The sequence below is a fragment of the Rhinolophus sinicus genome, linkage group LG03, assembly GCF_036562045.2.
Source record: "Rhinolophus sinicus isolate RSC01 linkage group LG03, ASM3656204v1, whole genome shotgun sequence".
In the NCBI taxonomy this organism is placed as follows: domain Eukaryota; kingdom Metazoa; phylum Chordata; class Mammalia; order Chiroptera; family Rhinolophidae; genus Rhinolophus; species Rhinolophus sinicus.
The window spans coordinates 46,430,007-46,451,066 of NC_133753.1; the positions used below are offsets into that span (position 1 = coordinate 46,430,007).

At 49.5% G+C, this 21,060-nt stretch overlaps 3 protein-coding genes across 14 annotated transcripts in view; 2 read left to right on the forward strand and 1 right to left on the reverse strand.

The window, feature by feature from the left end:
* CSNK1G1 (casein kinase 1 gamma 1) overlaps positions 1 to 8,877 on the forward strand; it is a 157,291-nt gene extending 148,414 nt beyond the window's left edge. For all 10 annotated transcript variants that reach the window (XM_074327582.1, XM_074327585.1, XM_074327581.1 and 7 more), the window contains one exon: positions 3,064 to 8,877. In XM_074327582.1, coding sequence (XP_074183683.1) covers positions 3,064 to 3,118 — 55 coding nt within the window. In that variant the 3' untranslated portion in view covers positions 3,119 to 8,877. The remainder of the gene's footprint in view (positions 1 to 3,063) is intronic.
* Positions 8,878 to 11,012: 2,135 nt separating this feature from the next.
* On the forward strand, positions 11,013 to 17,523 carry PPIB (peptidylprolyl isomerase B). The gene is made up of 5 exons (XM_019750751.2): positions 11,013 to 11,234; positions 11,971 to 12,084; positions 12,798 to 12,891; positions 16,420 to 16,604; positions 17,177 to 17,523. The coding sequence occupies exons 1-5, from the start codon at positions 11,100 to 11,102 to the stop codon at positions 17,297 to 17,299; spliced, it is 651 nt and encodes a 216-aa protein (XP_019606310.2). The 5' UTR covers positions 11,013 to 11,099; the 3' UTR covers positions 17,300 to 17,523.
* Positions 15,911 to 21,057, reverse strand: SNX22 (sorting nexin 22). 3 transcript variants are annotated; one of them, XM_019750752.2, is made up of 7 exons: positions 20,877 to 21,049; positions 20,430 to 20,513; positions 19,912 to 20,016; positions 19,268 to 19,362; positions 18,904 to 18,936; positions 18,590 to 18,657; positions 15,911 to 18,134 (listed from the first exon to the last, which is right to left on the reverse strand). In XM_019750752.2, exons 1-7 carry the CDS (start codon positions 20,949 to 20,951, stop codon positions 18,010 to 18,012), a joined length of 585 nt encoding a protein of 194 aa, XP_019606311.2. In that variant the 5' UTR covers positions 20,952 to 21,049; the 3' UTR covers positions 15,911 to 18,009. The 3 variants fall into 3 exon arrangements, with proteins under 3 accessions (XP_019606311.2, XP_019606313.2, XP_019606312.2); XM_019750754.2 differs by lacking the exon at positions 20,430 to 20,513 and having other exon boundaries at positions 20,877 to 21,057; XM_019750753.2 differs by lacking the exon at positions 18,904 to 18,936 and having other exon boundaries at positions 20,877 to 21,056.
* Between the last annotated feature and the right edge of the window lie 3 nt (positions 21,058 to 21,060).

Genomic DNA, 21,060 nt, shown 5'->3' on the forward strand with positions numbered 1-21,060 from the left:
GTTTGTCTCAGTGACTAGGTTAAGCACTGGTTTCTGAACCCTAAGCCACTAAGTTTCCTATGGGATTTTCCCAGGGACAGGGATGTACTGAAGTTAACGATTGGGTTTTATGGAGATAGAATTCATAGTCTTAATATATCAAGGAGTATATTGGGCCTATTTGTTTAGCAAACATGTGTCTGTAAAATCTGACATTGCTGTGGTCTCTTTTTTCCTGTGAGATGTCAGTCCTGTATGATCCTGACTGCAAATCTAGGGCCTTCTGTGTGCTCATCTAACTCACTGCTTGGAATTCTAGGAGGCCCCACGCCTTCCCCCAGAGAACTTAGGTATCTTCTCGCTGGAGAGAGAAGACATACGTACTTGAAAAGACAAGTAGTTTTTTCAATGACACTTGTGTCATTGTCCCTGGAGAGGTCACTATAGACAGGATGGTCAAGGAGGACCGCATGGCTACTGTGGCACTTGAGCCAGGTGTTAGAGCGAGGGAAGAATATGCAGGTAGAGCCAAGAAGAAGAGCACAGCCAAGAACAGCTGAAGGACATAGTAAGCGAGCAGTGTGGGAAAGGCAAATAGATGGCTCAGAGGCCCGGGGCAGCAGTAGATGGCTCGTGAGTAGGGAGACTGGATCCGTTTCACTCGAGCATGTTAAGAACTTCTGGTCATCCAATCAGAGAAACAGCTGGAAGGAAACCTAAGGCACAAGAAGGGTTCATCACTTACCTTCATTCTCTCCTGATAGTAAGATATCTGTATGGAGTCTGTCAGTGGGCTTGGTCTGGGTTCGCCCGAGTTTAATGGGTCCTTTTACTCGTAGTCCCCAGAGAAACCAAAGAGTTGAAGAGCAGATTGTGGGGTCTGTTTCCTCATGGGTAGAATCATTAAAAGCTTTCTGCTACTGCTGAAGCTTTAACTACACTAATCAGCTAAAAAAAATTAACTCAGGCTCTAAACCAGAGCTCACCCTGTCCTCCAGTCAGCTGAATTCAGCATTGCACATCAGCGTATGATACACTTGTATGCAGACATTGATTCTTATGACTTGCCTCAGGAGATAAAAATGAAGTATTGTTTGAAATGGACTAAAACAGTATTTCAAACTTTTTTTGTGATTGCTTTTACTTAAAAACACAAAATCCTAATCCTAGCATCTTCCAAAAAGGATAAAAATCGAAATTGGCTTAAATATTATTTATCCCTCTGAAAGTCATGGCAAACAGGGAACAGGTAACTCTATTGAAATATTGGTGCTCCCATAAGATTTAATTTGCCTTATTTAATATTAATTTCAGGAAAAAAATATTAATTTCAGGACACTTAACCTGGAAAATGTCTGTTTTCTAAAGCATCTATACAGAAAAATACATTTTTTTTTAATCCTTCCCCAGGGATTCCATTGAGGACTATTTTAAACAACCAAAACTGTTGGTCATTGTTATTTAAAAGAACGTTTTCAAAAAAAGCTGAGAAAATTGTCTAAATACAAGTATGACAAAATTTTTAGTACTTTTTAAAAAACTATTCTCTAATAAATTGCTGCAAAAAAAAAGAATGTATTCAGTCTCCAAATACACGACACATTGTTTAGTGACTATATTCACTCTCATTAGTAGTACTTTACAAATGTCATTGATACACTTAGAAAATCATGAGACCCTCTTAAGCTCCTATTTCCAAAATCTCCATGTTTGATTCATTCAGATATGGTTAAAGCCCGTCACTGTCTGTGTAAGTGTCTATTTTTGCTTTCTAAAAAACTTTCTTCACATTGTTAATAACTAGTTTGGTGGGTGTAGGAACACCAAGAGTCTGACTAAAAAAGGAGAGAACTTCAGCTACAGTGGAGAACTTAAGGGTATAGGAAGTAAAAGCAACAGTTCTTTATTTCCATATGAATATTCCTGGCATTAAACCTGGAAGGACTGGGCAAGAGACCAAAAGATAGTTTTCTGAGAAAAGCTTTTCTTTCAAGGGTCCAGCAAGTCTGAGTCATACTTCCAACTTTACTCCCTTTCATCACCTGGCATCTTTGACTCATCTACCACCTTCTGTCCCTCGCATTTTCATTTCCCATGTGTCAGTTTCCCGGAAAGGACATGCCTTTGGCACCACCCATGCCACAGCCCTCACCACCCCCTCTGGACTAGTCACTGCCTGAGCAAGCGGTGCTTCCTATTCCAAAGGAAGGTGTGAGGCGGGGACAGTCAGGCTTAGGATGTGACGGAGCGGTGGCTGTTGCCCAGAAGGCAGCACTTGGAGGGCTCATGAAGGGAGCAGGCCCCAACCGCCACTCTAAACAGGGTCCGTCCTATAACCGTCGGGCACAGAGCAGCGCTGTCAGGAAGCTAAGCTGAGGAGGACCCTGCCACCAGACGCCTCCTGGTGATCAGCTTTGATCCCCTCTGAATGAAGAGTGTGGGCTGTGCTGATTCAGTCAGGAAGTCTGGACTCGCAGTTCTTACTACAGCTGGGCTTCTGCCTACTCCAGGTAGCGAGGTGGGGGCAGGGCTGCGGGATAGAGAGAATCCTTAATCCTTCGTCGGTAGCGTCATGAGGTCCTCCTAGAGTTCTAAGCATCAGACTTTTCATGGGGTTCGTCTGCCTTACTTTGTTTAGCCTCCATACCCACTGATCACTGAAGTTGCCTTAATGTCGCCCTCTACATCAAGGGGCAGACAATGACCGCTATTCTTACGCAGCCTGGAGGGTCCCCACGCCTTGGTTCCAGATAAAGATGAAGTGTCTGGATTGGCTGTTAGACTAGGAAATAAGCCTTCTTCATCTTCCTTCCAAAAATGCTGGTTTCAGCCCTGCCTGGCCTGCAGTGGTTTTGATAATTAGGTTTGATAGCTGCAGGTTGAAATGATGCAGCTATTTCCCTTGGCTTTTCTGGCAGACACTGCCCACTGCCCCCAGTGTGTGCACTGTAGCTGGTGGGCGGCCCTGGGGGTGAGCGCCAGAGGGGAATCCCCCCCCCCCCCCCGCAGGAAGCAGAAGCAGGCAGAAGCGTGTTAGAAGCTGCAGGCCTCTCCGACTGACTTACAATGTTCCTTGTGCTCCAGGTGCTGCTGTTTCTTTAAGAGAAAAAGGAAGAAGACTGCTCAGCGCCACAAGTGACCAGTGCCTCCCAGGAGTCCTCAGGCCCTGGGGACTCTGACTCAATTGCACCTGCAGCTCCTGCCATTTCTCATTGGAAAGGACTCCTCTGTGGGGGAGGGTGGAGATCCAAACCAAAAGGAAGAAAACATGCCCCCAGAAGGAGCCAGTGTGGGCAGCCAGGGCCCAGTGGGTCCATGGCTGTCCCCACCTGCCTAAGGCTCTGAGCAGGTCCCAGAGCTGCTGCTGCTCCACTGCTTGCCCTTGGGGCCGCCTGGTTGACTCTCCTTCCTATTGTTTACAGTGAAGGTGTCATTCACAAAAACTCAAGGACTACTAGTCTCTTACCCTCCCCTGAGTCTGCTCCTGGTCCTTGCCCCGCCCCAGTCCTCCCCAGCATCATAGCTAGTGAGTCGAAGGCTTTGTTTGCTGAAGGAGCCCAAGGGGCTGGGAGTGCGGCCCAGGTAGGAGGAAGATGGCAGGCCTGCGCTGGAGGAGAGTCTTCTCCACCTCCCAGGTATATCTGGCCGGCGGTATGCTCCCTCATCTTCTGTGCCTGCACAGCCTCCATCCCCCGCTGGCCACGGGGTGCAGGCTACTCCCTCCTTCCCTCCCTCCCTCCCTCCTGTGAAGAAGTTACACTGTAGGACACAAGCTGTGAGAAATCTGCAGTCTACTGTCCCCATGTGTTGGCGTTCCTAGCTTTTCTTGACAAGCGAACTCTGTTCTCCAGTCAGTAGTAGGACAATGCATTGTTCTGAGCAAAGGAAAAAAAACTGACTTTATTGCACTTTTAGTTTTTTGTTTTTGTTTTTTAACAGAAAACATGGCAGATGCATATTGTGTCTGGTTATATTGGGAGTTTTACCTTTTTTCTGTTTTGAGGGGGATGGGGCCAGCCAAGCCATTCAGAGAGAACATGGGTCCAGAGGACATTCTCAATGGAAAGAGTTGGGTATGCGGCACCCAGAAGAGAAGAAGCCAAACTCTATGTCATTCTGAGTGAACACTCAGGTTGGCAAGGACACATACTTGAATTCTCATCATCTTCTCAGCTACTGAAGAATGTCCCTACAGAGCCTCTTCACCTCATCAGCCTGCGATTTGGACAGCCTCGCTCTCCAGTGCGTGGGATGAGCCGGCCAAGCCAGACTGACCAGAAGATAGTTTATCCCAGAGAAGGAGATGCTTAAAACAAATCTGAAACATCTGTTTTCTCCACTGCCAGGGACTTCCAACTAGATAGCCATGTGACTTCCTTAGTGACGTAGGGGACAAAATTAGTGATGAAACAGCCACCGTCATATTGCCACTAGTGGACACAAAGAGGAGGAAAGTGAACCTGCCTTCCAACTGCCAACGGAACCTCAGGATTTGGCATCACAGGGCCAGGACATAAAATTGGTGTGTACTGTCTGCCCCAACAGCTTGAGTTCTAGCATTTGGGCTGGCCTCCTTGTCAGAAACCAAGCACCTACAGGTTTTCTCCCAGCAGGTCCACAGCAGCAGGCTTAGGACTCAGTACATGGGGCTGTAGTGAACAGGAGGTAAGATTGGTTGGTGCTGGAAAGTTCCAGGGGAAAGGAGACTGAACTGAAAGCTCTGAAATTTTCTCAATTGGACATAGATTCCTTCCAGATAAGATGGCCATGTATCTAGAGCATGTGCTTCCCAGTACACTGTCTGCATCCCCTGCCATGGTGTAGTCACTTGACATACTACTGTGAGGAGTCTTGGTTCCTTATTCACTGCTTTAAAAATTATTAATGTATGGAGTTTATCTTCTCATGCTCGATTTTCATTTGAGTTCAGTGGCTTATCCAGACAGTGACTTCACATTCCAGATGTGATAGAAGAGAAAAGATTATTTACATCAGGGAATGAGTTCTTGTATTTGGGAGTAGAGAGAGCTAACTAACCATAGAGGACAAAAACTGGTGACTTAGTCGGGTGGTTTTGGGAATGAACACAAATCGTTGCCTGTCTTGAGGTGTACGGCTGTCTTTTGGACTGGAGGGTGTGGGGATACTTTCTGGTAGTTGACATTTCCTGACAGGTCCCTTGATGTATCTTACATGGAGCAGAAATAGCAGCAGTAGCGTGAACCAGTTACTGGGCTTCACCTGTTCCATCAGGCCTTGGCTAGGCAATGTCACTTCACTGGCTTCACACCTGCTTGCTTACCTTATGTAAAGATTATAATCTTCCATGTCTTTAAAAGAAATTTTCCTGAGTGGCTGGGAGACGCAGTGTCATACCCCTTACCCAGAAGGATTTTGAACATTAATATTGGGATTTGTTTGCTTGACATTGCCTAGTAGTTAAGGCATAATCAGTGAAACTTACATAGTTTCTCAGTTGGTATTTGGGCAACTCTAATTTCCTGTATAAAAACTTTTATTTCCTCTTCCCTGAATAGAAAAAGCCTTCTTCTCAAGGGAGGGCAAGGGGACATGGTGGCAGAGCCTAGAGCCTCTTGGCACTCCATACCCCACTAAGTGCCTCCCTACTGCCCACCCCGTTTCCATAAAAAGCAAAGGCAGTGGCCAGCTTGGCTGCAGGGCAAGCCCCCTTGCAGCTGGGTTTGACTTTTTTTGGTCTTAAATATTTTTAAAGGCTAGCTATGAAGGGGTTGAACCTGAGTAGTTTTGGGGGGGTCTTTCCTAATGCACTGTTTTTACTCTCTGCCCCACCCCCCGCAGATCTCTTACTAGATACTTGATTTTCATAACAAAAGTGAAAAGGCCCAGGTCCCTCTGGCATGCAGGGTAATGGTGATCCTTCTAGGGCTTTTGGCACTCCAGGGTGGTCCCAGACCCCTGAGAAAGCCTTTAAACTTACATTAAAAAAAATGAGTACCGAAGGAGTAGTTTAGCCATCAGTTCCACCCCCATCAGGGCTTCCTCCTCAGCTCTGTTGCTATAGTTGCTTAGCTCTATGCCTCAGCCAGGTCCCTCCACCCACCACCTACCCAAGTCCACTTGCTGTGTAGTTTGTGAGCTTTCTTCATTTCACAACCAAGATGCCTAGGGATCTTTTTCTTTGGGATTGATGCAGTTGTTTCTGAGTTAGTGTGAAGTGCTTACAGCACTTCATATACCATTAGGAGTTCTCCCAAGCCCTGCAGTCCTTCAGGCATTGCACCCTGAGCAGATTGAGGCAAGCAGGCCAGGAATCCACCAAGGCATAGAGGGTCCTTCCCACGTGACCAAAGCATGACTTGTGTCTGTGACGCCCAGGCATATAAGGACCATTTGCATGTATGCACGCCTGGGCGTTTCCCAGTGAGCTCACTCCAGACTGCTCTGCTGGGGTGGACAGTGTGCCAGCAGCCCGTGTGCTTTCATGGCTGCCTTAATTAACACTCCTGCTATTTGGGGTCTGTCTAGGAAGGTACAAGTCAGGTGACTAGGTTGGTATCCAGTTAAAGCTCCATTTTACATTGTAATAGAGGGGCAACCAGAGCCGGCAGGATCCTGAGGTTTCCAGTAGAAGTACTGAACACCTGCCATTCGCCAAAAGAGGCGTCCATTGCCTCTAACTTCCAACTTAGTTCACTGGAAATGTACACTGGTTGGTAGTACATATTCAGTGTTGATTCTCAGTGTTAGTGATCACTTTTAATGTTAGAAATATGCAGTGATGGTAATGTTATGTCAGAACGGTTACTAAAGATCATAGCCTTAATTTTTTTTATGCAAAAGATAGGACCCTGTGCCCGCTCCCGGTGAGCAAGCATGGCCTGCGTTTTTCAAAAATAAGTACTTCCATGGCAGCCTAGAAAGCATCTTCTCAAAAGAACTTGATCTTCTGATGCATCTCTCCCAACTCCACGTGCCTCCTGTGTCCTAGTCTCCTCTTCCATGTTCATATTGAAACCAGTTTTCCGTTCCCAGGCACTTGCCCTGACAGCGTTAATGTAGTGCCAGGGCCATCACGTTAGGGCTAGAGTTTGTCACGTCGGGAGCTTGCAGCGCCATACAGCTGATATGGCCTTTGCCAGTCCACTGCCACCATCCCCACCATTGCCCCAAGGTGGGCAGATGAATTCCAGAAACCCTTAGGGAGCCAGGATAACTAGGTACCCCATCTGGATTGGCCATGTGAGCAGCAGGCCTTGTCTCGGGGGTTCTTGGTTTTCCCGACTCCAGGGCTCCAGCAAGTCCCATCTAGAGGTTGCTGGACAGTGACTCCCAGTCTTCCCCATGATGGGTTGGTAGGAATCAAAGTGGGATTCCTATGGTTTTGTGTTCTTGGGGGCTGCGGGTGGGTATCTGAAAAGAGGAAACCAGGCCCTTCTGAGCGTGTGTAGTTTTTAGCAGTGTTTTAGCCACAAATAAGGAATCTTGGAAGCCTCTGATCAATTAAGCAGTCTTAAAAACATGTTTTCCCTAACTCCTTTTGCAAGTGGCTGAGTGCAAAAGAATAGGTTTCTTCATTGTATTCAACACAGTAAGTAGGTCCCCTGGATATAGACAGTAGTAGTTTACATGTTTCCTCACAAAGCAGCCAGGAAGTCCTCTCCAGTATTTGTAGCTCAGCTTACAGAGGAGAAAAGTGAATGTGTACTCCATCTATTTCTAGTTTGATTACAAAACTTGATGTTATAAAGAAACCTCAGTTCTGTGGACTGAATTTCTTTTGTTAGTTTTCTTCTTTATTCTTCACAATCATCTTTCTGGTGCCATCACCCGTTTCAGTCTCAGAGCAGAGGGTTATCCATGGTAATAAGTGGTGCGGTGCAGTCATCCAGTAACACACACGAGAGATCAGCTGCGCTGACTGCCCCTTCTGCACAAAGCCCCTCTTTCAGGGCAGGTGAGACGTATTCAGTGTTCCCCTTCATGAGCTCCAGACCAAATCCCAGGCCAGCCCTTGCATCGAAAGCTTTTTTACGAGGCTTAATCAGTCTGTTGGAATGTCCCAGGAAAGATGAGCCATTTCTTTGGGGAGAAATATATTTACAGATGGGTGGGTTGCATTTGTATGCCTCTGTGTGTGTGTGCTCATCTGTGTGTATTTCACTTCCATAAAAACCCAGTCCAGGCTGCTGGGACCATGTGTTCCTGAATATTCTAGGACATAAAGTGACTTCTCAAGGTAGTGTCACAGCAAGCTGGCTCTGGGAATGAGCCCCATTTATCAAGCAGAAGAGTAAACAGCAGGAAAGAGATGAAACCAAAAATATTATAACCCCCCAATGGAAAATAATGTTCCCATTGGATATATACATCCTCTAATTTATTATATTATTATTTTGTCTGTTTCTTTAATCTTTGCCCATTATACTTTTAAAAAGATGTTGGGATGTTGATTGCAATTTTTAAAGACTAATGTATAAATCAGCTGTGGAAATCAGTTTTAATTGATGTGTGGATGTGTCTGATCATTGTTAAATGCCTTTTTTTTTTTACCTTTGGTTTTAGATATGTACTGTTGTTTCACAAATCCTGGCACTGGTCACAAAGCTCAGCTGTGAAAATGAAATTTGTAGTATTTTTTAAACATGAATGTCAATTTCAAGTGTATCTGAAATGATTCCTCCAGGAGAGAAATTTGTAACACCATTAGGAAAAACTCCTCTGCAGAGGAAGTAGCCTTCTTTGGAGAAAGTGGAAAATGGGTCTTGATATGTTATCTCAGAGTAGCCCATTTCCTAGGGCACCATGGAAAACACAAATGTGATCTTTAAGTATACCTCTTCCCCAATTTGGGGAGGAAAGGACTCAGTTTGCACCCTTTTTGTATGTAAAATAAAATGTCTTACCTTTCTTGGCTAATTGTGTGTGTTTGGTTGGTTGGTTGGTTGATCTGATTTTAATCTCCCTTGGTTCATTTGTAACTAACAATCTGGCTAGGATTAATTTTGATTTAAGCCTCCAGTTAATGAAAATGCCTGATATTTTGGCATTCTTGCTTCATTCCTTTGGGTTGAACATGGCCTTCCTTCTCTTGTGGGTCATTTTAAAGGTAAATATTCCTGGCAGAATTTGGACATTCATCACTCACATACTAGCACCAGTATCTCCTGTGGTTCTTAGGTGGTAGAACCGGGGAATTAGATCTGCTCTGTGGAACAACTTGGAAGTAGTAGCTTTATAATCCTGTTCTACTAATGAGGAACATCTATACAGACAGGATATAACTGATATGCAATGTAAAATCACAAAGGCATATATTGGCTTCAAAAACAACTTTCCATCTAGGCATGATTGGCTGGTTGCAATTTTTTTATTTTATTCCTCAATTACTACTTACTTGTTTTTCACTGGTAGGCAAGGAAGAGCAGAAAAAAATTTAAAATCATCATGAGAGAAAACATTCACTTTGAGAGCATTCTATCCATCAAACTTAATTTTTTCTTTCAAAGGTGGGGAGGCAGGGAGAAAGCTGCTTTTATGCCATTTTAGCATTAGCTCCTTGTGGAGAATGCTACTTTGAAAACATTGGTTGGTAAACACTTTTCTCAGTGGCTATGGGCAACGTGAGACCAGTGAGTGGGGAAAGAGGCTTGACAGACCAAAAAAATTGAGGTGGGTTGTTTGGAAGACTATTTTTGTCAGGGCAACAACTTTATCCAAGAATATATGCACCTGATTGGTGGAGGTGGCCTGGATTGAGGTGTGAGGATTAGAAATAGCAGATGTCATTTGTGTTTATGAGAGAACTGCCTGTAGAAGCTCTGCAGTCTACCTGCAGTGACCTCAGCGTAGGGAAGGACGAGGTCATGCCAGCGGCCATGTATAACCTCCAACTCAGGTCAGTACCTGCTCTAGAGACCAAGCTGCAGAGTTCAGCTATGGAAATGGATTGGAGTCATGCCTACCTACAATCTGGGCTGTGAAGACCAGGAATTTCTGTAACGTTAACCTTTGAAAATTAGTTTTAAAGACGTTTAATAACATCAGAAGTCCAAATTTGGGGAATAAGATAGGAGTGTAATTTTTATTTGGGGAGGTGTGTATGACTCCCAGTACTGAAGTATGTGTTCTGTAGAGCACCACGTATGTGTGAAGACCTGAAACTGGTGTGGAGGCGACTGACGACTATCCCTGCCCTTCTGAAGGTGTCTAGAGAAGGGAAACTAAACCTCAGGCCCTCGCATGTATTTCCCACCTCAGTGCTAATGTGACGCTATCGCAACCAATATTGGTTGAGCCCTTAGCCTTGCAGCACTGATCTGGGAGTTGTACAAAATCAGTGCAACACAGTACATACCTCGCAAAAAATGTAGTTGCTTGGGAAAAAGAAATGATGAACCAGAGTATACACTAGAGTGTGCGTTGACTCACACAGTGGTAAGCACAATAAGATTAGAGGAGAGAGAGGAAACTGAGTGGTAAAGTGATAGGCACTATGTCTAAAAGGAAGTGGGTTTTGAAGCAAGTTTTGCAAGACAAGTACGAGGAGCTGTATAAGGTCATACTCTGGGTAAGCATAAACGTGCCCTGAGTTTTTGGAAGCTACCACACTTAAACCCATTCTGGTGGTGACTAATGCTTGACTGGTCGGATACGGACAATCACAAAAGCCTTCCAACCCTCTCTATAAACTTCCTCACCTAAAATATCCGCTAAGACGTCCACTTCCGCAAAGGCAGAGCAGGCCCCGGGACGTGCCGCTCTGCATGCTGGGGTTTGTAGTCTCTTCAGAAACCCAAGCCCCATTCTCTTTGAGGGGGCACCGCCTTCCGCTGATCCCCCATCCTGTGGGTGGGCCTTTAGCGAGCTGGGAAGCCAATGAGGCCGCAGTAACGTGGCAGCCCCCCACGAGCCCGCGTCTCCTCCCGCCCTGTTGACGAGCCGGGCTCCGCCCGCCAGAAGGACCTACTATCCGGCGCCGATCCAGAGGGGGAAAAAGAGGCCCTCCTGCTGCTAAGAGGCCTAATGGAGCCCTGGTTCCCCCCGCGATCGTGCTCAGTGGCGGCGCCGGTGCTCACACCGCCTTGCCGCCACCTTCTTCAGGCCTTCGCTGTCTAGGCAGAGCAAGCTGCTTCTGGTGGATGCTGCGCCTCTCTGAGCGGAACATGAAGGTGCTCTTCGCTGCTGCCCTGGTCGTGGGCTCCGTCTTCTTCCTGCTGTTGCCAGGACCCTCTACGGCTGATGAGAAGAAGAAGGGGCCGAAAGTCACCGTCAAGGTCCGTCCTCCCCTCTTCTGACCTGCCTGGCGAGGCCCGCCCTCCGCCGCCTGGGTTTGGCCTCGGCGCCGCTGGTCACTGATGTCCGAGGCAATTAGGGTTCAGGAGCTCGGGCCTGGGCGTCTGCGGCTTTGACTCAGCCCCTCCCTAGTCTCCTGGCTCTGACATCTTGGCACCTGGACGGTCCTCCCCCATTCAGACCAGAGAATGACCTGGAACCACCCCAACACCCCTGGCCTGACCCAGGCGTTGGGGGCCCGGGCTGCCCACCTGGGGCCAGCACTGTGGGCCTCATAGTAGTCTTTGCAAATACCCCGCAGTGCTGGCGAAACGGTAAAAGTTCACGTCTGTCAAGTTGCGAATCCTTTCTCGACTTCGGTCAAATGTTAGCCATTTCCAATTACAAAGCACAGCAGTATAGCTTAAACTTGCGTGGTAAGGTTAGGCTCCCCACCTTTTTTTTATGTTAATTTCTAAAATCCGAACCCATTCTTTAGAGCAAAGATTGTTACCTTGTCGTAGCCCAAGGAGAGTGTAAACGTATTTTCTGGGAAACAGGTTTGCAACTTTCATTAGATTCTCATAGGGTTTTTGTAGCCACCAAAGTCAGATACAAACACTGCTCTTAAAATACGGCTTTGTTTTCTCTCCCATCTTCAGGGTAGCTTCTTGGGCCCTCTCTTCCCTAGCAAGGCTCCTTTATAGAGGCTAAACTTGAAATGCTCTTTTTCCTCAGGTATACTTCGACTTGCGAATTGGAGATGAAGATATAGGCCGGGTGGTCATCGGTCTCTTTGGAAAGACTGTTCCAAAGACAGTGGATAATTTTGTGGCTTTAGCTACAGGAGAGGTAAGAGGCTAGAGCGGAGATAGTCACATTCAAATGAGGGCTGGCAGCAAACACCTGCAGAATGTGGCCCATGTGTGCCAGGAGCCCTCAGTACCAACTCTTGACATGTTGGCAAGGGCAACGCAGTCTTGTCATGTTTTGAGTTTTTTAAACTGAATCCAGAAATCTGGATTTTTTTTTTTTTTTTTTTTTTGAGAAAACGTATCTTGAAGACATTGCAATAACCGAAGAAAACGTATCTGTGGAAACTAGTTTGTGCCCTCTGTACCCGACCTTTCTCTTAAGAGTAAGGGGCCCAGAGTTTCCCAGGTTTTAAGAAAACAAGAAGGCCCCGTTTAAGAAAGTTTGTATTCCAACTTAACTTCCCATTGGGTCAGCAGATAACCTTTTTATTTGCCCAGTTTTCTTCCATCTGTTCTTATGATTAGAAAGAAAAACAAGAGGGAAAGGGCGGAGGCATTGTGTGAAGTAGAATTATATAAAGTCTGGGAATTGTATGAAGACAGAGGAACGTGCAGTCTAGCCTTTCCTGGATCTGTGTGCTGCAAGTCTGGCCCGTGGTCACTGCTCACTCAGTAGCATGTGAAACTGACTCTGGCCAGCAGTGGTGTCTCTTCTGCCAGCGGGAGTTGTTGTGGGCAGGGTTCCTACAGGGCCAGGAGGTCTGTCTGGTGCCTCATGCCACCTCCTCACCTTCTCATCCCTTTTTCTAGAAAGGATTTGGCTACAAAAACAGCAAATTCCATCGTGTGATCAAGGACTTCATGATCCAGGGTGGAGACTTCACTCGGGGAGATGGCACTGGAGGTAACTCAGGTCCTCTGGGCAGAGAGGCTGTCAGTGCAGACTCCTAGGTGGGAGGGCTGGGCTGTGTAGGGTGGACAAGATCTCTTCTATAGTTTCAGAGGCCGACCTGTCACCTGCTTTGAGATCAGCTGTACCCATCTTAGTACAGGGAATTCAGTACAAAGAAGAGGGAGTAATTGGGGGGTCAGGTGGAAATAGGATCTCGTCCAGCTGGCATACCTGCTGATCCAGGCCTACAGCCTCGGCGACTTCTCACAATACCCCAGGGGGGAGCGGAGCAGAGTGAGACACATGAGTAGGTGATTCTAGGTCAGGCATTCAAAGCCTGTGTGAGCAACTTTGGAAGCACCAGCAAGGTGGGAGAAGTTGCTTTCCTTGGCGGTATCCCACACGAGGCCACTTGGCAAGAGCTGAGTGAGTCTCGTTTCTGCGTTACTTGTACACATAGAACAGACACATAGGACTAACCCACAGGTCTCACCATCCCACGCATCTGCAGCTCACTCAGGCTGTGGTGGGTGCTGAGGATGCAAAAATCGGGGCAGCAACTCCCTTTCACTTCCAATACCTGCACGCTCACCAATTGGCCATAATACAGCCTTTATGACTCAGGCTCTGTTCTCAAGTGATCATCTAGGTGGGAAGATCCAGAAAACACTAGAAAAGCTCCGTAACAATACAAGATGTAAGCAGTAGCTGGCGGCAGCAGTGGAGAGGAACAAAGCAGACATTACCGTAGTGCTCTCTGTATTCATGGAGTCAGACGCAGTTGGGTATGACCCAGTGTCTGCCACCTTCTTGCTTTGTGACGTCAGGCAAATGAATTCTCTGAGCTTCTCTGGGCCATAGCCAAGGCTAGTTTCCTTTTGTGTAAAGTAAGAGTAGTAAGAGTTCTGGGTACTGTGAGGGTTGGGTGAGGTCTTGAGTGTTAAGTGTCCAGTACATGGTAAGTAAAGTCAGCCATTGTCAAAGTGCTGACTAGCAAAGGAATCAGTTCAGGCCAAGATGCTCAGGAAAGGCCTTGTGAGTGTGAGGAAAGATTTGAGCGGGGTACCGGCTATGGAGAATTTGAATGAGCAAAGAAGAGGCATAGTTACGGTGTGAGCCCAGCTCTGTTCTGCAGCAGGAGCTTGCCCAAAGGTGGGGCCAGGGAATGGAAGTAGACCACACTAGCTTTGTCCTATAGGGAGTGAGGCTCCACTGAAGACGTGAATGGGACGAAGACCCAATCACAAAGGACTTTGAGGGAAAATAATGTGACAGCAGGATTCAGGATGTGAAGGCAGGAGCAAACTGGTGAGGGTGTCATGTCCAGCGCAACACAGGCAGTGAGCGAACGAGAAGGGGCGACGAAGGATTAAGAAAGTAAGAAACAGAAGTCAAGAAAGTTATGAAACAGGGGCCAAGGGTCTCACACCCTCAAAGGACTGAGAACACTGAATGGGGCCATCCTGTGGCTTTTATTGATGCATACACAAGAAAACAACATTGTTTCTCCAAGGTCTGAATTTCACACATTATACTAAGAAACTGGTTTGAATTAATTACTCCTGCAAGCAGCTGAACCTCAATTTCAGGATGTACCTCCTGCAAGCAGCTGAACCTTTATGCTTAAACTTACTGAAATGGATAGATGGAGAACTGATGTTATTATTACACCATTGAATCTCTTCCCAAGCAGGTTGTGGGAAGGAATGCAGCCACAAAGGCAGAAGCTCTTCGTAACCAGGGGAAGGTCGGGGGTCTATGCCCACCTCTATCAACCCCGTGGGTTCTCCTGCTGGGCCCCAATCAACTGTGCCTGGCTTGAGTTGTCCCCCCCGTGGGGAATCTTACAGCTCACTGGCTAACCAGCCACCCTCCGGGTCCAAAGATGAGACATAAGGTGCAAACATAAAGGTGAAGCAAAGTCCCTGAAAGGATCAGTCTCACAGACTCTCCTTTCTTTAGGGACAGGTACAGGGAACAGACGGGTAGGCTGCTGCGTGACAGCAGAGGGGATTAGTGTCCCTGGGTAGGGCAGTGTGGGCTGGAGCCCCAGGAGAGGATAGCCTAGTAGGTAAGAGCTGAGATTCGAAAGCTAGAGCCCTTGGTTTGAATTCCTGCTCTGCTGCCTCCAGCTTGGGTACCTTTAACCTCTCTCTACCTCAGTCTCTTCATCTTTGAAATAGGGTTATAAGCTGCTGCATCATCAGGTGGGATTTTTACGTGTAAAATTCTTGCCCCAGTTCTCTGTCATGCATCTAATCATTAGCCATTATTGCAGTAGGGCTGCAGGAATGGAAAGAATGACTAAGTGACGGGGGGTGGGGACAGCAGTGACAGTGCAGAGGAAAGTTGTCAAAAGAATGGAATCTGGAGGAACATGACAAAGTATGTTCAGTTTAACATGAAGAACTATCCCTTGAAACTTGGAACTCCTTGTATTTTGGGAAAGTGATTGGAGTGAAGGCTGTAGATTTGGATAGCAGCAGTAATTGAAATCCTGCAGTTGGTTGAGACTTACAAAGAGGATTCTCACGTTGGGAGGCTTTTATCCAGCACCCTAGCCAGGAGTCATTGCACAACATTGGAAGAGACCAGTTTCTTTCCAGTGTGGGAGTAAGAAGTGGGACACCCCCATTTCCACCAGCCAGAGTCTAGGAATTCTTGGTTTTCAGTCTTCCCACTTGCTACACTGTCAGAAATATCTCCCTGATTAGCATCAGTCTGGGACAATTTCCCAACCTGGTTCCATTCTGTGGAACTGTAGGATGAAAATATGTGTATTAAGGGGAAAAAAGGTGGAAAGGTGTTGGGTAAAACAAAATGAAAGTTCTTTATTGCTGGGTTTCTCGGGGCCTGTAGTATACTAGTACACAGTGTGAACAGTGTGAATCTCTAGAAGGGGACGGGGGAAAAAGAGCACAGTATTTCTCCTGAATCTTAGGATCTCTGAAAAAGTGTGGAGATGTGCTCTCGGCTCCCTTTGTCATGTGCCCCAGCCCCAGACCCCTCATGGACAGACTCATTACACACATTAATAGCCACCTTTTTTCTGTTTATTTCTTGATAAGAGGCTCTTGACTTTCCAGAACCCAAATGGCAGCTACCTCAGTGCCTTCTATTCTCTTAGGAAGAAAAATTGGTCAGCCACAGCATTCCTCCTTTTCTGGAGAGTTCTTGCCTCCTCCCCTGCCCCCTGCACAGCAGCTCTCCACCAGAGTCCCCCTATGGCACGCCTCTTGGGCCATAGCCAAGGCCAGTTAATATATGTGCCTTATTTAAAAGCCGTAAAACCATATTCTCAAAGTAATCGATTGTGTGAGCTGTTCACTACATTGACCTGGCCTCATGCTCTACTTGGTCTGTCACCACTGTTTGGCTCCAAGGTCAGAGGGTAAGAGGGGTTCAGCTTTGATGCCCTTACACTCCACTTGAGCTTGGCCTGGTACAGAGGACAGGTTGAGCCCCTGGAATCCTCACCTCAAAGATGTGCTTGGTTTGTGCCAGCTTGGCTCCCCTGACCCACTCTGTCTTTCTTCCCAGGTAAGAGCATCTACGGTGAGCGCTTTCCCGATGAGAACTTCAAGCTGAAACACTATGGGCCCGGCTGGGTGAGCATGGCTAATGCGGGCAAAGACACCAACGGCTCCCAGTTCTTTATCACGACAGTCAAGACAGCCTGGCTGGATGGCAAGCATGTCGTGTTTGGCAAAGTCATAGAGGGCATGGTGAGTTTTCAAGGCACCGACCCTGGGCCGGGACGCCATGTATTTTATCGCTTTCCCAAAAGATTCAGACCAGCATTGTGTCTGCCAACTGGGGGGGGGGGGGATAAATAGCCTGCTGCTCTGTGCCCCAAAGTTCTGAATCCTTTCAGGCCCCAGGCAGGGTCCCACCAGGAGGCCTTAAGGCTGCACCACTGCAGGGACCCTCATCCCATCACTCAGTCACATGCTGACACCACCCTGAATTGTACAGGGCACAGCTGAACATGATGTCCACGAGAAGCCATGTGGTACCCACTCCCCAGCCACCCTTTTTCCTCCTCCTCACCCTTCGCCCATCTGGGTTGTACTTTAGGATCACACAGCTGCCTCCTCTTGTCAGCGCTGAGTTCTCCCTGCCCTGGGCTAGCACCTAGTACCTAGCACCTAGCAGTGACTATTAGGATTCTGGGACCTCGAGGTCTGTAGGCTGTTCATCACCTGAGGTCTCAGTCCTCCCCAGCCATACACTGGGCCTGTGTCTCAAGTGGCGGACCTCCTGACCCACCCTACTTTCCCGCTTCTGCCTTTCCCAGGAGGTGGTGCGGAAGGTGGAGAGCACCAAGACAGACGGCCGGGACAAGCCTCTGAAAGATGTGGTCATCGCAGACTGTGGCAAGATCGAGGTGGAGAAGCCCTTTGCCATTGCTAAGGAGTAGGGCCTCAGGGGCGTCTTCCCATTGAGCAACTGTCTGTGCGGCCCTGTTGCCCTCTTGAGGGGTGAAGACAGCCTGCCACAGGGCTCTGCTGCACTGGCCCTAGTGCTGGCATCTGATGGAGTGGACCGCTCCTCTCACATTCCACAGGCCCACAGGCCCAGTTTTGTAACAAATTCCTACCAACACTGACCAATAAAAAAAAGGTGGGTTTTGTTTTTTTATAATCTGTGTGTGAGCGGGTTGTTGGGCCTGCAGCACCTCCCCCCCAGGTCTGCATTCCAGCCTATATGGGCCTCCTGTGGCTGGGCTGCCTGTCCCCTCCCTGGGCTCCAGCCAGAACCCTTTCCTCAGATGCTACCCACAAAACTTAGCTTTTGCTCCTTGCTTCTAAACTTGGCCCACTACTGTGCCTCAACCTTTGCTTGCCCCCTTCTGGTGTTAGTGAAGAAATACACCTGTACCCTTTCATAGCCGACCTCCTAAATTGACTTCTCCCTTAATCTTCACTCTGTCGTCCTGCCCTGGCCCCAGGGCTCCAGGAATGCAGGAGTTCTAGCACCTCCAGCCACCAATGCAGCTGAGTTCTGAGCCTGAGGTGGGTAAGTCCTGAGTCCAATCCAAGGGGGACCTAGCCCATGTCCCTTTTATGGAGCTCACAGGACAGAGGCATGTGACTGTCCTGGCAGGTGGTCCAGAGGCCTCTGGGCTGGTCAGGGCATCATCGATGGCAGAGGTGCAGGGTGACAAGGAGCCTCTGGCTGGATGTCAGCTGTGCTGGTGCCGAAGCCGTAGAAGCCCTGGAGCACGCCATTCACCACCACACTGGGCAATGGCTCTGGCCGAAGGAGAACAGGAGGAAGGTGTAGGAGGCTGCAGTGGAAGGCGCTGTGGGGTGGGCCTGACCTCAGGCCTGCAGCTTCCAGAGCCTCTAGCCAGGCTTAGCCCCCCCTGGGAGCAGGAGCCCCTGCCAAGGCAGCAGGTAACAGCTGGTCACCTAACATGAGGCATGGGCATTCCCAGTTCACATTCTGTTCACAGCTTGGTAAAGCCAGGCTGGTAAGGAACGCAGATCAGGGGAGCCAAGCTAATTTCATCATGTCTGCTCCCTGGTGAATACAAAGCAGGCTATGGGGGCACAGGAGCTGCAGGGTAGGTATGGTCCCAAAGGAGGGCAATTAGGAGAGAAGCTGCCTGGAGGTCCTGGGAGCTGAGAAACAGCAAGTTCAGCCCTACTCCCGCCCTGCTACCTGTGCCCTAAATACGGGTTATAGGTCAGAAGCAACCCCTCACCTGGGGATGGGGCGCAAATGTAGGGATCCATGCAGAAGCTGACGACAGGCCGATGGTGCAGCTGCATTCTAGAACAGAGGGTCAGGAGCATTGGAGAGGGAGGTGGAGCAGTCTCCTATTAGGTAGAGACTAGGAATTGAGATCACCAAGGACCCATAAAAAAACGAGGTGAGAAGGCAGTGGGCTCAGGAGGCACCAACAGGAAAACCTGGACCAGGACAGACAATACAAGCCATTTTGGCAGCAGGCCAGACTCCTGACATATGGCCACCAGGGGGCAGCAGGAGCGGGTACGGGTAGGGGCTTTGACTTGCCTGCTGTTGCTAGGCAGGAACTCCCCCAGGGTTCTGAAAAGAGAGAGGGAGGATGTGAGCTGCTGGGGATGCCCAGAGGGGTTCGGATATTCACCTCCCAGGGGCCACTGCCTCTTTTTGTAAAAAGCTAATTTCCAGAGGCAGCTGGGGTAACCAAGGCTGTCCAGAAAACACCTCCACTAGGGTCAAGAAAGCTGTTGAGGGAGATCGTGTCTCAAAGTAAAAGAATCAGGCTCAGGCCTGGCAGGTGTAGGAAGGAACAGGGCTTGGCCTCTAAAATGTTCCTCTGCTTGCCGCAGAGAGCCCTGCCCTCCCAATGCTGGGGCCGCTCGCACGCCAAGCCATAGCCCCTAGAGGTTCTCACCCCCAGCTGCCGGCCTTGGGGCCGGTGGGAAAGTGCCGCAGACTCAGGAATTCAAGTAGCTCCTTGGGTACATCCTGGTTCAGGTACAGGACGCCCTGGAGAAGAGGGCAGAGGAAACCTGCATCAGACCCAGCTCTGTGCTGCCACACAGCCCAGTGCAGAATGAAAACGTGGAGGTCCTGCCAAAATGATCAAGAATTTCAAGACAGTAAGAGCAAAACATTCATTAACCAAGCTGGGGGCCCGTCTGACACTGGGCCTTGTGACTACACAGGTGTATGCCCATGAGCCAGCCTGGCCTATAATCTGGCATCACTTTGGGGGTCGTGGGGAGGGTACCCACTCTAGGTCCTCATCATGAAGGCAGCACCAAGATCTCAGCCTGGAGAGGAAGAGAACTAGCTTCCAGTTTCATAATTAAGACTGAATGAGGTAACTAGAAGGCAAGTGGTTCCAGTTCCATGAAAGTTCAAGAAGTAAACTAATTTCAATTAATTCCGAAATTACTGTTCAGAAAATTGAGGCTTGAGGTACTAAAAAACATGCCCAAGATGTGCATCCCATCTCCCCATGCGCCCACACCTGGCTGGGTCCCACCTCTAGTCCAGCGGGCTAGAGAGCACGAGAGTCAGGCCCACGCCCACCTGGATATAGGCCTCCAAACTCTGTCGCCGCTGCTCCAGCCCTCTGGTCCTCCAGTGGGGCAGGCGTTTCGAGGGGAAGTCGGGCACTTTGTATAGTTTCTTGATCTGCGAGGAGGTTACCGCGGTGCGATCACAGTGTCCCCACTGAGCCCTCAGGCTCACTCCATCCCTGCGAGAGCCCTCCCCAGTCTGTCTCCCCTCCCCTCACCCACAACTCCAGGCTCTGCCCGGAACAGTCCCGGGTGAGTGGTGGTTGGGGCAGGGGACCCAGTCTCCCAGCCCCAGCAGATGCCCGAGGGTGGGGCGGCCGCTCAGGGGCATGGACAGTGCCGGCCGGAACCTGACCCTCTGTGTCCACCCCGCAGCCCATGGGGAGTTCAGTGCCCAGGCCCTGAATACCCTCCAGGGACTGGGGCAGTAACGGGGGTGGCAGAGTCGGAGGCCGCAGCTCGTCTGCCCTCCTCCCTGGGCTGGGCAGGGGCCGGGCCGGGGTCGGTCGGTCGGCGGTGCCGCCTCACCCGCTTGTGCAGCGCGTGGAACTCGCTGTAGCGCCGGGGCACCGTGTGTCTGCGTCCGCAGTACCGCACCTCCACTCGGAACACCTGGCAGGCGCGGGCCGGCAGGCGGATGCGCGTGAGGCTAGGCGCCCGCCCACCCTCCCGCGCTTAAAGGCACAAAGCAGCCTTGGAGCGCCGCCGCTCCCCGGGGACCCTCCCACGCTCCTCACACTTTATGTGGAAAGGACGAGAGGACCCGCCCTCCGCTCGGTGCAGTCCCTCATGAGCCCGCATCGTCGCCCGCGGGGCTGGCAAATTCTAGCGCCCCGAGATCTTCGGCTGGCTGTCCCCCGACGGCCTCGGCGGCAGCGCTCCGACGCCCCAGTCCGGGGCGCGGGGTCCCCACTGCGCTCGGCTCAGGGAAATCGGCGGTCCCTGCACCCCTTCTCATCCAGTGCCCCCGCTTACCATGTGGCCTTTCTCTGGGCTCTGCTTGGGCGCCTCGGCCTCCGGCCCCACCGACGGGATGTGAACTTCCAGCATCCGCGCCCCCGTCCCCGCCCTCACCTCCTCACTCAAAGCTGGGAGCCCGAACTCTCCAGGAGCAGCGGAGAGACCCTGAAGGGGCGGCCCCGCCCCCTCGGACTCAAAG

Excerpts from the sequence above, each read along its gene's own strand:
- PPIB (XM_019750751.2), top strand. The coding sequence starts at position 11,100 with ATGCTGCGCCTCTCTGAGCGGAACATGAAGGTGCTCTTCGCTGCTGCC. Across the intron at positions 11,235-11,970 it reads GGCCGAAAGTCACCGTCAAG|GTATACTTCGACTTGCGAAT; the intron begins GTCCGTCCTCCC and ends CTTTTTCCTCAG. Across the intron at positions 12,085-12,797 it reads TGGCTTTAGCTACAGGAGAG|AAAGGATTTGGCTACAAAAA; the intron begins GTAAGAGGCTAG and ends CCCTTTTTCTAG.
- SNX22 (XM_019750752.2), bottom strand. The coding sequence starts at position 20,951 with ATGCTGGAAGTTCACATCCCGTCGGTGGGGCCGGAGGCCGAGGCGCCC. Across the intron at positions 19,363-19,911 it reads GTTTGGAGGCCTATATCCAG|GGCGTCCTGTACCTGAACCA; the intron begins GTGGGCGTGGGC and ends CCTCTTCTCCAG. Across the intron at positions 18,658-18,903 it reads TTCCTGCCTAGCAACAGCAG|AATGCAGCTGCACCATCGGC; the intron begins GCAAGTCAAAGC and ends CCTCTGTTCTAG.